General features: G+C 29.2%; 3 protein-coding genes across 6 annotated transcripts in view; 1 reads left to right on the top strand and 2 right to left on the bottom strand.

Moving 5' to 3' along the window:
• LOC111035775 overlaps positions 1-702 on the bottom strand; it is a 57,883-nt gene extending 57,181 nt beyond the window's left edge. Inside the window, exon 1 of the mRNA XM_022317541.1 lies at positions 481-702. The gene's annotated coding sequence lies outside the window, so the exon portion shown is untranslated. The remainder of the gene's footprint in view (positions 1-480) is intronic.
• Positions 703-828: 126 nt separating this feature from the next.
• Positions 829-7,567, top strand: LOC111035774 (dnaJ homolog shv). The gene is made up of 6 exons (XM_022317539.1): positions 829-1,116; positions 4,520-4,904; positions 4,984-5,126; positions 5,319-5,520; positions 5,956-6,166; positions 7,377-7,567. Exons 1-6 carry the CDS (start codon positions 1,049-1,051, stop codon positions 7,439-7,441), a joined length of 1,074 nt encoding a protein of 357 aa, XP_022173231.1. The 5' UTR covers positions 829-1,048; the 3' UTR covers positions 7,442-7,567.
• On the bottom strand, positions 7,383-12,766 carry LOC111035773 (mannose-1-phosphate guanyltransferase alpha-A). 4 transcript variants are annotated; one of them, XM_022317536.1, is made up of 9 exons: positions 12,282-12,766; positions 11,957-12,221; positions 11,622-11,877; positions 11,238-11,506; positions 10,949-11,147; positions 10,443-10,872; positions 10,174-10,278; positions 9,182-9,353; positions 7,383-9,121 (listed from the first exon to the last, which is right to left on the bottom strand). In XM_022317536.1, exons 2-9 carry the CDS (start codon positions 12,000-12,002, stop codon positions 9,021-9,023), a joined length of 1,578 nt encoding a protein of 525 aa, XP_022173228.1. In that variant the 5' UTR covers positions 12,003-12,221; positions 12,282-12,766; the 3' UTR covers positions 7,383-9,020. The 4 variants fall into 4 exon arrangements, with proteins under 4 accessions (XP_022173228.1, XP_022173229.1, XP_022173230.1 ...); XM_022317537.1 differs by having other exon boundaries at positions 10,443-10,875; positions 10,961-11,147; XM_022317538.1 differs by having other exon boundaries at positions 10,961-11,147.
• Positions 12,767-15,040: the final 2,274 nt, after the last annotated feature.

Raw genomic sequence — 15,040 nt, 5'->3', positions numbered from 1 at the left:
TTAAATCGTGTTTCTGTACATTTCCTACATTTAGTTTACTTCACTCAATACCTACCTATTTTGTATTATCTAGGTTCTAGGTGTATTATAGTAGATATTTAATTAGATAGGTAATTAAACTTAAATAGGTAAACATTACATAGGCGATATTGCGATAAGCGTATCTACGGGTCGTGCCTATCATAAACATACACGACCTACGAAATTTGAAAAACGTGTGTAAATGTGATAAGTACCAATAATATTGCGGTTTCTTTTAAATATTAATATTTTTATAATCATTTTTATGTCTTTTATAAATCATTATTTTCTGTAGGTAGGTACTCACATTCACAGGAAGGAAATAATAATTTTTTTTTTTTTAATTATGCGGGTCAAACTAGTTATTGTAATGCTACCTACCTTCCACCGGGTGTCATATGTATATTTTGCACAATCTGTGAAAAAATTATCGACGAACATATGCAATTCTATACTTACATGTAGTTAGGGCCTAGGTATGTGAATTACTGTAAGTTACATATTATATTAAGCCAAATCGGGACGCCGCTGGGGAGATTTGTTTGCTATTAACAACACTGTCCGCAGCGTTCAGCCATTCACTTCCTGTTGGTCACTACTCCGTTGGAGGTAGTTCCGATCATTTTTCTTCCACGCTCAACGATAGCGTTTAGGCGCAGATAATGCGTTTCGATGGTGAGTCGTACAACCGTGTGATACAGATCGACTGGGGGGGAAAGTACCAGCCGGCCAATCAAAATCGCCCACATTACTTTTGATTACAATATCAACCGGAGGTTGACACAACGCGTATATTATTTGAAAACGAATCATAAGACTAGTAGAATTAATATATTTTATGCTCCGCGGAAAGTGTTCGTCTGTGAAATGTGAAGTTCTTAAAATGAATTTATGTTCGATCAAATTTAAATTACTGATTTGTTAGGGAAAAAGTAAAATACCTGTTCGGCGATTTTTAATTTCTAGTCACTGGTAAATCTAACTCGTTGTCTTATTGGTTTTTTTTGTTACTCGAAAATTCAATAAAATGTTTTTAAATAACGTTGTATTCGTCGTTTACAATTTGTTGACGTTTTCCATTTTGGCATATTGCAAGTAAGTATATTTACCTACTTTGTTTAGTTGGTATAACGATAATGACATAACGCCCATGACGAGTATGAAGTGATTCTTTGTATATTGTGCATAAATATACGGAAGAAGATATAAATAAGAAATTTTTATATAATATTGAGTGGTTTTAAAAACAAATTATGGTTTTTAATAGCAAATAATTACCTGCAGTACTTGATACTTTACTACATACCTTAGTTGTCATTTATGATATAAATTATAAGCACGAATATAATATATTGAATAAAACTATACTAATTTATACCACACATTCCTTGCGTTCTTTTACAAATAGTAATGTGATATATATTGTTTGTACTTTTCTTTTTGATTTTATAGTAAATATTGTGGTATTACGTAGGAACTTATATTTGTCTATTTAAACTAACAATCATTTTATTTATTAGTGTTATTATAAATTTGTCGTGTAGACGTACACCAACAGTGTTAATAATATATAGAACCCATCTTAAATACTAAAATTATGGCCAGAAGTGCTGCTATTTAAAAATCTATCCTGTATAAAATGTGTATAGTAAGCTGTTGTGTATCTGTGTTCATGTATGTGTAATATGTACGTATAAGATATCTTGGAGATATCATTACAGTTCCACCACTCGGTTTTAGAGAAGCTCTTAAATGTCAAATTTCACCCCAGAATTGTAGATTGACAATGCCCCAATATAGAAATTCACTTTTCCGTGGTTGCTGTGCAGCCTCATTCTGTGGATAATCAATAGTTAACTGTAATATGAAAGTACATATTAATCTTGTAAAATACTAGATAATATCAATTAGGTACATGCTTTAAAAAAGAAAAAATATTTGTTTTATCCCAGTGTTCTAGTTAATTTGGCTTACATATATCATTCACAGTTTAACATCAGTAACATAAAATAAAATAGGTACAAATAATAAAATTTATAAATAAATAAAAGATAGCTAAATAATAACAGATTACATAAGTAATATGTTTATTGGTTATGAGTGTGTGATTTGCATAGGTCTTTTACTAAATTTGTTTGTCCAGGGAATTCAGCCGTTGCACTGTATCTGTTGTGGCTCTGTGTAGTTCTTTCATTCCTTCCTGTAATCGTTGAATATTACATTCATCAATGATGTGTGTAGAAGTTTGCTCTTTTTGTGTCCGCAACCACATCCTGGGGAGGGTTTCAATCTCTATTTGTAGGACATGTATCCCATCCTTCGGTAGCCCGTTCGAAATCTATTAATTAGTTTGAGTTTGTCACGATTACTGCTTTTCCATTCCGTGTTTACATTGAATTTTTCTAATAATAATTTTTGGGCAAGCCTCCAGGTAGGTTTAATAGATTTTAGTCTTACGTTAAGACCAGTGTTTGTATCATTATGTATTGGGAGCAGTGTATTTAAAAAGCATTTAGTCCACTCTCATATTAGTAAGTTGTATCGATGTAGATGAGGTGGACTTAAGTTACTAAGTACAGGCAGCTGAGCTATGGGGGTAGATTTAAGTGCTCCAGTGATAATTCTCATAGCAGAGTTAGTGTAGTATCTACTTTACTTGTGTAGTCACTCTGTAGCCATACTGGTGAGCAATAGTCAGCTTCCAATCGTGTAAGTGCTACTGTTGATATTCTGAGTTTGCTAGTTTTTGAATGATATTGTTCCTTGTTTTCAGTTTTGCAGCAGTTTTTGTCAGGTGTTTTTTGTAGGTAAGGGTTCCATCCAAGGTTACCCCGAGATATTTGGGGTATCAGCTATTGGTAATCACCTGTCCATCAAAAAATATGTCAATTTTGTGATTAGCCATTTTATTGTAAAGATGAAACAGGGTTACCTCTGTCGCCTTTACAATATCAACATTTTTTTCTAATGGACAGGTGATTAAAAATTGGATATAATATAAAACAATATACATAAATTTGTACTTCATACAAAAATATTACTAAGTGGTTATCTGAATTATTATTGGTACATTAAAAAAAAAAAATTATTTAAAGACCATACCTCATTTATTCATTTAAACCATAGACCTTATACTACTAGATATGAACTGTGTATAACAACAGCCAGTGGGCTGCCTAACAACATCTCTCTGTGATGTAGGCTGTCTTTACAAAACAAAATACAATAATCTATATACCTATATAACTTACCCTACAACCCCGCACTATAGTGCTTACAAATAATTGAGTAATCAAAAAGCACCCTATATGTTGTTACGTTTTCCATACACTCATTGCTTGTCTAGTAGTACAAGATTTAAGCACAAGTATCATAAATTCATAAATATATTAACATTTAAAATTATCAACAAAAATAAAGAATTAAAAAAAAATTGTGTTGAATAAGTTAGGTTTGTTTAAAATCAGGTTTGGATTGATTAGATTTAAAAGATAGAAAAATAGAACTTACATGGTTGTTAATGTATTTCATTTAGTTTTTATTAAACTGCCACAAACTTCATTTTGCGTTTCCCTCTATTATTGCATTTGTATTGCTATTCTCTTTCTTTTTTTAATATTTCATGTTCACTTATCATTTTATTAAAATAATTTTGTAAGTTTTCATGGTACAAAATGTTAAGAGCTTGCAAAGACAATAATGTTTAAACTAATATATTAGAAAAAAAGGTACGGTACCCCAGCACATATATTATTGTTATACCAATAACTCTGATGGACAATTAAAGGTAATTTTTAAAGACTATTAATGTACAAGAATATTTGAGTCTGAAGCCGAACTATCGACGTTTTTTTCTAAATAATTGAAAATATTTTTTTACATTTTGCACTAGTGGAAACACAGTAAAAATAATAAGAACTTTTATTTGTTTTTTTTATTAGTTAGGTAACTTGCTTCAAAATCCAAACCCTGTTTATAAATATTTTTCCCAATTTCTTTAATGTTAAATAATAATGTAATATATTTTTTTTTTTTTTATAACTTGGTTTTAGATAATATATAACATATGATTAAGATAATTAATTACCATTATGAAAAACTGTACATTTTAAAAATAAATTTTATAAACTTAATTACTTAAAACTAAATTGATTGGGCATCTTTAAATTTCAAAAAATAAGCTTTATTTAAAAATGGTTAATAATTTAACATTTTATTCCAACAAAATAAAAAAAAAATAATTTATGACAGTATTGATATATTTGTTTCGACCTTTTAAACTTGTTAAGTATTGTTTATACAATTAGTAAGATGACTGATAATAAAAATTTGGTTTTAAACATTGTTTAGTATTTTTTATTTAATAAATCAAAAAATAAATATAATCCCTAATCACAAACTGAACCAAGTCAATTTAAAAATGTTGATATATGTCTTAAAGAAAAAAGTTTAGAGTATGGAAATGCATTCACTATACCATAATATATTATGTTTACAGTTCAAATGACTACTATGATATATTGAATGTACCACGTTCAGCCAAGCAGAATCATATAAAATCTGCATTTAGGAAAATGGCTAAGCAACTTCATCCAGATAAAAATCAAGATGATCCAGAAGCTACAGAAAAATTTTCAAAGTTAAGAAATGCATATGAAGTATTATCTGATGAAAGAATGCGTAAAGACTATGATAGGTGTGGTGAACAGTGCGTTAAAAAGGACAGCATGGCTGCTGGTCATGATCCATTTGCCAGTTTCTTTGGAGACTTTGGTTTTCATTTTGATGAATCACCTGGACAAAAAGAAATTCCTAAGGGTGGAACCATAGTTCTTGACTTACATGTTTCCTTAGAAGAATTATACAATGGTAACTTTGTGCAGGTATAAATTCATAATAATTTTCTTAATTTATAAAATATAATTTATGTTGATTTATTAAAAATATTAATGGATTGTCTAGGTAACAAGAAACAAACCGGTTATAAAACCAGCTCATGGTACAAGACAATGTAATTGTCGCCAAGAGATGATCACTAAACAATTGGGCCCAGGTCGGTTTCAAATGATGCAACAAAATGTTTGTGATGAATGTCCCAATGTAAAGTAAGTTATTGTTTTTTTCTTTTTTAAGCTTTTATAAGTTGCCTAAATTTGACTTTTATATTATTACAACCTAAAAGTGATTTATCGACAATTTGAAAAATTGTAATATAATTGAACATAATTTATTGTACATTTAAAATATAAACGTGAATTTAAATTTAATTTAGGACGTTCGTTTAATATATTTTTTAGAATGGTTACTGAAGAAAGCATGTTAGAAATAGAAATAGAACCTGGTATGAAAGATGGCCAAGAAACCAAGTTTACAGCAGAAGGAGAGCCACATATTGACGGAGAACCAGGCGATCTTGTTTTTAAAATAAAAACATCACCTCATTCTGTTTTTGAAAGGCGAGGCGATGATTTATACACTAATCTAACTATTTCATTACAGGTAATTAATTCATATTTATTAAACTAATTATTGGAAATTCTTCAAGGAAGTGTATTTAATAATTATTTTTTGGTATTTTTTTTTCGAGGTATTTAAGTGTTTATATCTACTTTGTTAGGTTCTTGTGTATTAAAAATTATCATGTAATTTAAAAGAAATACAATTAAATTAAATTTGAAGGTAATCATATAAACATTTTTTTTTTAAATAATAATTTTCTATTTAAGTGTTCCACAATATCATCTAAAATATATTTAAATTTAGTCAAAATAAATGTAATGAGCATTTTACTCATATTTTAACTAACCGAAATACATTAATTTGGCTCATAGTAAACTTGTTATTTTGTACTATGTAATAAATAATATTTGTAGGTGTTGGGTTTTGAATTATATATTAAAACAGATTTAATTATAATAAACAATTTATTTGTAGGACGCATTAATTGGATTCCAAACAGAGATAACCCAATTAGATGGTCGAAAAATTCTTATAGAACGAAATACTGTAACCTGGCCTGGAGCAAAAATTCGTAAAAAAGGTGAAGGTATGCCCAACTATGAAAACAATAACTTACATGGTTACCTCATCATCACTATTGACATCCAGTTTCCTAAAAATGACTTCACTGAACAAGACAAAGAAGGTAACTTATATTTTTAATGACTAATACTATTTCATAGCAATATCTGATTCTAAATTCAGACTTGAAATTACAGCTTAAAACTTATATTAACTCATACATTTTATATTTAATGTAACTGAGTATAGAAAAAGCTACTGCATTATCAAAACCGCCATCTGTAATGTTATTGATATTATTAGAGCCCGGATTTTAACGCTCTTAAAATCTTTAAAATAAGATGTTTTTATGCTTTATAGTTTCATCTAAATAATATTTTATACGCATAAATATGTTTTTGGGGAAACGTATGTTTTCTACACTTTATTTTAAGGTTCAGGTTTGTCATGTCAAAGTATAAAAGGAGGAATGTGTTAGATAAATATTTTTTTCACTCTGTGTGCAGCTTATTATGTCCACTATGTAGTGTCAACATTTTATAAAAAACCAGGAGCCATTCTGTCAGCTGTGTTAGCAAACCGTCATCTGTAGAGTAATAATGTATAATAGTAAATAGATGCTATCGGCTTAATACTCTGAACTGACTTAATACTCTATCTATTGTTTAATGGAAAATCACAGAAACTCACTTCCTTAGTTATACATCAAGCTAATGCAGAGGTTCCCAAACTGTGGGTTGTGTTATATTTTTGAATAATACATTTTTTAGACACGTGTTTTTATTACTTTTCGTTGCTGTTTAAATTTAGTTTTATCATAAATCGTTATCTGCATTTGTGACAATTACAGTTACAATTTACTGTGACTGTGTTAGCACTAAGCAATCACATTAATAGTTATTGAAAAGATAGCAATTTATTGCTATAATAAATTCCAGCAAAAAAAAAAAAAATGTTATTGATATTATTGTGGGCCTCAAAAATTTTAATAATTTCCAAAATGGGTCGTACCATAACAAGTTTGGGAACCTCTAGTCTTTGTATTTACAGTTGATTTGTAAAAACTAACCCAAGGTTCATAGTTAAATTTATAAAAACATCCTTATGTACTTATGTATTATTTATGGTAACATTAGTATTAATTTTATCATGCTTAAAATCAATTTAAAAACAAAAATTAATGAAGATTATAGAAAATTACAATTATGACATTATTATAATGAATTTCATTTTAGTGGTCAGTGTTTTTAAATATTATTTAAACTTACTAATTACAAACAAGATAATGGTAGTATAATTGATTACAGTTAATATTTCAAATGTTTGTTTTTTAGATCTCAAAAGAATATTAGGCGAAAACTCAATCAATAAATTATACAACGGTCTGGATGGATACTGAGGAGAAGAATATCTTTCAAGTCATGAGTGCCACAAAAGATATTTTTCTTTTCATAATTCTGTGATGTAAATGATGTAGATTTATATTCAAATTATTTACTAAAATAAATGTGTGCTTATGAAATTATTTATTAAGTTAATTGTGCAATGTGCATACTAAGATGACCCATGGTTTGTATTAATTAACTGAAAAATTATTAAGGGTCGTGTATTTTTTTTATTCACAATAAGCACTCTATAATTACTGCCCTTGAAATGTATATATATGTAAGCTGTTTTATGTAGAATTAATATTTACAAAATACAATTATTATCTATCATATGACATTGTGTTATATTGCCAGGTATGTTTAAAATAAGTCTATTGATTGGTAGAGGCTAAAATTATTTTTTTTTTTTAATCAAATCTGATATATAAAAAAAATAATCAAACCATTAATTTTTAAAAGCTCCAATAATCATTTATTTTGAAGTATATTATATAAATTATTTTAAAGAAGCTTTGGCACTTCCACTCATGTTTGTTATAAGCGCAGAATATGAAACTACAGATAGAGTACGGATATGAGTCTACAGATTTTTAGGGTTTTATCCAGCCCTACAATAATTAACATCCCATTTTTCAAGAAGACTTAATATTTATTATTATTCGCATTTCAGAGTTTGGGGTATTCAAATTTCATATGTTACTAAGCCGACCCAAAGAGTCTAACTTGGGAACTCCCCGGCTTCAGTTGTTTTAATTTATATGATACAATTCAGAAATCTTTTTTTACTTAAGTTAATTGTTGTATACGTTTTTTAATTGATTGCTACTCATAGTAGTAGAATATATATTTTTAATTATTACAAACTATTGAAAATTAATTATTTTTATATTTTGTTTCATAAATTATTAATTTTCATCATTTTTTGTTTCGAATATAAAGAATGCATTAAATTATCAATATTCATAAAGAGGATTGATATTTAACATGACAATATCGTAACTTTAACATTAGACTTTGAGAGAGTAATAAAATAACAATATTATTGTCAATAAACTTATTTCAATTGTGTTCTGAGAATTCCAGACGAATTACCGACACCATAGGTACAAATGGATTTATGTACAATAACACATAAGACAATAAATGTTATACAATGTGTAACTTATGAAATCTTCAAAGATTTTTGGGTGGTGTTTTAGCTATTTCCAGTTGGAAACCTGCCCAAAACATTAAAAAATCATCTAATAAAATACTTCAACTGGCCTCCATAATTTAAAAAATAATAAGATATAAGTAAAAAAAAACCATTATTTAGTATTATAAAAATGTATATTTAAATAAATTATAATAATAAAATTTGTATTTAATGGTAAAACGCAAAAATACACTTGTGTAACAGTTAACAATAATAATGTGCATAAATAATCATTAAGAATATGAAATATAAGTATACCAACATAAATACTTGTATTTATAATAATAATAAATGTACATCACAATTTATTTATCAACAGCGGGCTTCCTAATTGTCATACGATATACAAAAATATTATTAATTTACATTGCAAAAGTCTCTAAACTAATCAATGATCACAATATTATTTCATTTTTATAACTTCTGGTTAAAGTCTTGTAAGGCAACACAATGCTGTTCAATAATACTACCTCAGATTCGACGTTGACTCCACAACCTATATTATATGACAGTAAATCTTTAGTAATGTAATGACTATCATACAAATAAAACCAACCGAGTATAGTTATGGATGGATTGAGGCGACCATCTAAGGCGTTAAATAAGGGCAGCTGAGGTGTCATTTTTGCATATGCCACATTAGGATTAGGGTCGGAGCACGCCGCACTCCCTTCTACACGGCACCAAGCACCAACTTTAGCACGTCTACCAATAATACTGTGCATCACCTAAGTACATTAATTTGTAAAATATTATAAAAGTGATGTCCTACCCAGACATTTCTAACTAAAATACATTTTTATAATTATATACAAATCAATTCAACAATTAATATTTTCATATGATAATGTTACAACAGCACATGTCCACAGATTCTTGTATTCTTACGGGTAAATAAAACTACTATAATAATCAAACTATCTATATGAAGCGAGTTTCTATAGATTTCAAACCATTTTAAGAACATCATAGAAGCATACTAAATGTTTTTTTAACATTGACAACTAACCCAACCACCAATTTAAACTGAAGGATATTTTATTTACCTTTAGTACATTGATTTTATTATATTTCTACACAAAAAAGATTTAATGAAAATACTTAAAATTACATTTTACAAATGTTTATAGATAGATATATAAGGAGAAACAATTATTTTCTATAATACTATAATATTATATTATATAATTATACACTTCATATTATTAAATGCAATACACGAAAACATAACAAAATTAGGTACAAAGAAAAAATGTATTCTATACTCTGTCTCAATAGAAAAGAAAATCAGTAGGCCCACAGATTTTCCTCTACGCATCTCCCACCAACCATCTAGTGTTAGCAGAATCACATGATTCTAGAAGTGGCAATCGAATCAATCTCGATGCGCTTTAGGTGATTGTTCTTTTTTGTGATAGAGTATAAGTATTAACTAGATCCTATACACACTGTACAATTAATAGCAACATTATGATTTTAAACAACCTTCCTATTTAAATATTTTTTTTTTAAATTTAAAATAACAGTAAATTAATAGTGTTAAATTACCAGACTATGTTGACCAATGACAGCATCTTGTAACACAATAGACTCCTTAATACGTACACCTTGATCAATACAAGCTCCTTCTCCTACACTTACATTTGGACCCAGCTATAATAAAAACATTAAAATTATAATATAGGTTCAATAATTTAAAAACTATTAACAAATACCAAAATTACCAATATTTTGTAAGATATTGTAAAAAGAATAAATATTTTTTTTAATATTTCAATCAAAAATGAATAATAAATATGAAATAAAGTGTAACTAACTAATGCGGTAGGATGCACTAGAGCTGATGGATGCACATACACATTTCCAATTGTTGAATATCCACCTTTAGGATCTGCAGTTGCCAATCGACATTTAACGGGTGAAGGCAATGGTAAATCAATTAACTCTCGTTGTAGTAACCGTTGCCGTTGTTGGCGCAACGCTAAGTAGTGACGATTTGCATAGATTGCTGCACCAGCAGTCTTTAATTGGGACCACCAGTTACGTGTGGTTGCTGCCAATGCCACTCCACCACAACCAGCATCTTTCTTTATTCTGCTACCACCATCACCCCCACTACTGCAACTACTTCCAGATTCCCCTGCCAGTCTACGTAGCACATCTTGTTCCATCCACATGACCATGGCAGCAGCAACTCGTTCTTCAGTTGGCTTTTGTTGCTGCTGTTGGTTAATATTATTTTTATTACTGCTATAAACAGAGTTAAATGTATTTGTAAATTAAGGAACTTTTATTTTAAATTCTTACTCTGTTCACCTATTACCTAGTAGTATACCTGGTGATGTGTTGTTGATTACCATTTCCGTTACTGTTAGACATTTCTAAATGAATATCTGCTATAGTATCAAATAACCGTGGGGAACACAAATAAACACCGCAGTTCACTGTGTTTGAAACAAATGTAGATGGCTTTTCAACATAATGCTGTATGATATTTGTTTCTTTATCTACAACCATGCAACCTACACATAATGAATTCATTAACAATGACAAAACATTTTGGTCATTAAATTAACCTATCAAGTATTAACAAGATATATTATATAGCATACCATAGTGAACAGATTGTTGACGAGTAGTTTCAGTAGCCATAACAGTAATTAGCACTGGTTGTTTTTGTTGATGCTGTGACTGGAGACTATTATTATTGAAATGCATATCAAGCATCTCATCTAATGGAAAGTCAGCACAAACATCACCATTCATTACAAAAAATGCCTGCACTTGCTCATCTTCACTAGTGCCTAACGGAGCAAGAATCGTATCGCGAAAATGATATAGGCCACCAGCTGTACCTAAAGCATCAGGCTCGCGTAGGTACCTACACACATCACAATCGTATGATTAATACACAATGAAAACAATTATAGAATATACAATGAAATAATGTGTTTATTAAAATATATCAAAGTAGGTATTAGTTAACAAAACCATACCTAATTCGCAGAGATGGATAACTCTGAGTGGCTGTAAGTAAAAAGTCTGCCAGTTCATCATCTCCATAATATCCCAATAAAAGCACTTCAGCAACACAATATTTGCTGACATTCCTCTTATTATCTACCTCAGAAATTGAGTTGTGTTGTTGACCCAGACGGTAACAGGCATCTATATGGTGCTGAACAACAGGGAGACCAGCCACGGGGAAAAGCGGTTTAGGTACATCCAACGAAAGGGGTCGGAATCGAGTTCCTGTAAAAATTCAAAGATCTAATAACAAGAATGGAACACAACAAACGTGTGTAGTTGAGCAAAAAATGTAATACCTTACCTTTAGATGGCCCACCGATCAGAATTACTGCTTTCAGCATGATCATTTGAACCTACAAGACGACAATAAGTTTATGTTTGACGACGACAACCAACAGCGCAAAACAAAGTTGATGGTGACTTATTTTTTGGGTTGCTGAGTGCAGTTGGTTCTACGCGCACATGGGACGTGGTGCCATGCCAAGAATACAATCCTGAGAGATACCACTGCCGGAACTATTGATGTTACTATAAAATCATCAGAGATATCACCGATGCGGAAACAGCTAGAAAATAAAATCGATTGTACATTTATTGCAGAACACTGAATTAAATTAATAACTTACCGCACGTTATCGTAAGTGGTGCATGTAACAAATGGCACTTGGTAATTCAATACTTCAATAGGAATATTACAGTACTCAACAGTCAGCAACGAGAAATAATAATAATAATATTCTCACGTCAGGGGCCAACGGTTGATTTGATCAGCTATCGCGAGAGGATGGATTATCAGCGAATATTGTAAACAGTAAACAGCGACAACCATCACAAATGTTATCAGGTGCGGGAGTTGTTATCAACGGGTCGCCACGAACCCGCGATAAATATGAAGAACAAAATTAGAAATAATTAATAGAATATAGAAGTTAGAAGTTTAGAAATTGATCCGGATTCCGAGCGGCGAGCACTAGCACGTTTAGGCTAAGCCTTGGTAGGTAGGTAACTATTATTTCATTCGTAGACGACAGCCGTTCCTCTGTTGAGAGATGACGACTTCGGACGATGAATTTCGAAGTATTATGTAGGTAAGCTAGGTACGTAATATTAATTATCTATATAAAATATATACCTTCAATGAAACTTCCATTTAACAAAATATATTTGAATACCATACCAAATATTTTATTATTCAGAATTAATCAATAATGTTATAAGTACCTATCGATTGTTAAATGGTTTTTTTTATCTGTCATATTACAACAATAATGTACACACAGACGACACACATATCAGAGGCGTGCTAATTGGGAAGGGGAGTAGGGTGTGATATCGCTCGCTTATTTTTGTTGTATAAATTATATAATCAATTTAAAACAATGAATATATATTTGCCACTATATAATGTGGTCTGAGAATATGGTTAAAAATTCATATCGTCCATTCCTCCGACATTTAAAGAAATCCGAGCACAACACTGATGAAGATACATAGGTACTTAATACCTATACTTGAAAATCAATTTGTACTTATATACTTTTAGCCACTCCACCCCTTATTTTGTGTTATTTCTACAACTGAACATTACATTCTAAACGTTGACGTCAAAGTTTTCAACTATTACAATTTAGAAATAAGAGCTCACAACATTATTGTACATAGATATGTAATCATTTATTTATATTGCACTATTTTTATTACATTTTTATATGTGATTATCAACAAATAAATGTATGAAAATATAAATTTTAACGTAAACATAATGCATTTTATTGATAAAAAACAAGTAATTAATATTTCACTGTAATATTGTGTATTATTTAGCACTTGACATATTTTGCGTGTGAGTGCGAGTGCACAATGGTATAAGGGGTATCATCATACTCAAATGACACGCACATACACTTTTTTTATGTTATTGCCTATATTAAACTCCTTTAAAACCGACTGTTTGAAAAAAAGCTCATTTGAAATCTAATATTTAAAAACTGAGATTTTAATAAATCGTTTAATATGATTAAAAATAACTAACCAGTTGCTTTTATAGATTTTTTCAATATTAGAATCATTAGAATAATAAAAAGCGGGTAATTTGGATGTCGCTCTGCTGTACAGTAGGTTACAAGTGGGTCTCTGTAATGTATGGTGTTAAATTTGAATTCAATGATATAAAATCATTGTATACCAAAACCATTCTGAGCGAGACGGTCTGTCAGTCAATAATATTACTTAGTAATTTAGTATATTTGATGATATTATTGTGATTCGAGTAATTTGTTTTACTAGTAAGCATTAGTATTACACAGTAGATCAAATTCATTTTTGCCAAAAAAAATACACTTGAAAAGTCATTGATTACAAAGTTTAATAATATACTTTAAAAGTTTCAAGTACCCACGAATAATATTTTAATTTACTAAAAAATCAAATCATTATTCTTGATTATTTAATATGTAATTTCGTTCACATTTGAACATAAAATTTTTTTTTTTTAAAACTGTGATATATTTTTAGATTTTTTGATTACAGAATAACCTACTTGCATGAAACTTTGTTTTAAATTTTATACACTTAGCTATGGTTGAAAATTTTAAAAATTGTATAGGTTCTGAAAGAAGTGATGAATGTATTGATTTTACAATGATGTGTGTTTTTTTTTTTTTGTGTCTCTCCTCACGGTTTGGGACAGTAAAAGTGCTTCGATTTTCTTCAACAGTAACTTTTCTGGTAGAAGAATGAATCTAGTTGATGCAATCAGGAGGTTAAAATTTAAAATTCCCAAAATTTTCCAAACACGACAAGAAAAACAAACAAAAAATTAAGGAAAACCGAACATTTTTACTCAAAATCAGTTTTCGAAAAAATCGATTTTGATTTTTAGTGTAACTCTACAAAAATGACTATAGATATATATATATAATTTTCACTGAATTATGTTTGTTCAAGCATTTTCTATTCACCATTCGATTTTCAAAATATTTAGACTCATGCTGTTGAACTATTTGTATTTAATTTTAAAAACTAAGATATAAAAACAATTTTTATGAATTTGCAACTCAAAATCATTTGCACATTTTCGTGATTTTCACAAATATTTTCAAAATTCTAAATTCAAACACTCATAAACAATTATTGTGGATTTACATTTACATTTTTTATTTACACTAACAATAACTTACGAGAAACATTGTATTAATTTTTTAAGTTTTTTGACGAAGCGAAAAAATTGTTATCGACATTAGTTTAAAAAAAAAAAAATAATCAAAAATTTCATATGCCTATCAATAGTTCAACATGAGTCAAAATATTTTTTAAATTGTATGGTGTATAGAAAATAGTAACAAACATTTAGTGAAATAATTCTAGATGTTTTTGAAATACTATT

This window comes from Myzus persicae, unplaced genomic scaffold (assembly GCF_001856785.1).
Source record: "Myzus persicae strain clone G006 unplaced genomic scaffold, MPER_G0061.0, whole genome shotgun sequence".
Lineage (NCBI taxonomy): Eukaryota > Metazoa > Arthropoda > Insecta > Hemiptera > Aphididae > Myzus > Myzus persicae.
The sequence above is the reverse complement of the archived record's forward strand: the minus strand, read 5'-3'. Positions and strand labels throughout refer to the sequence as shown.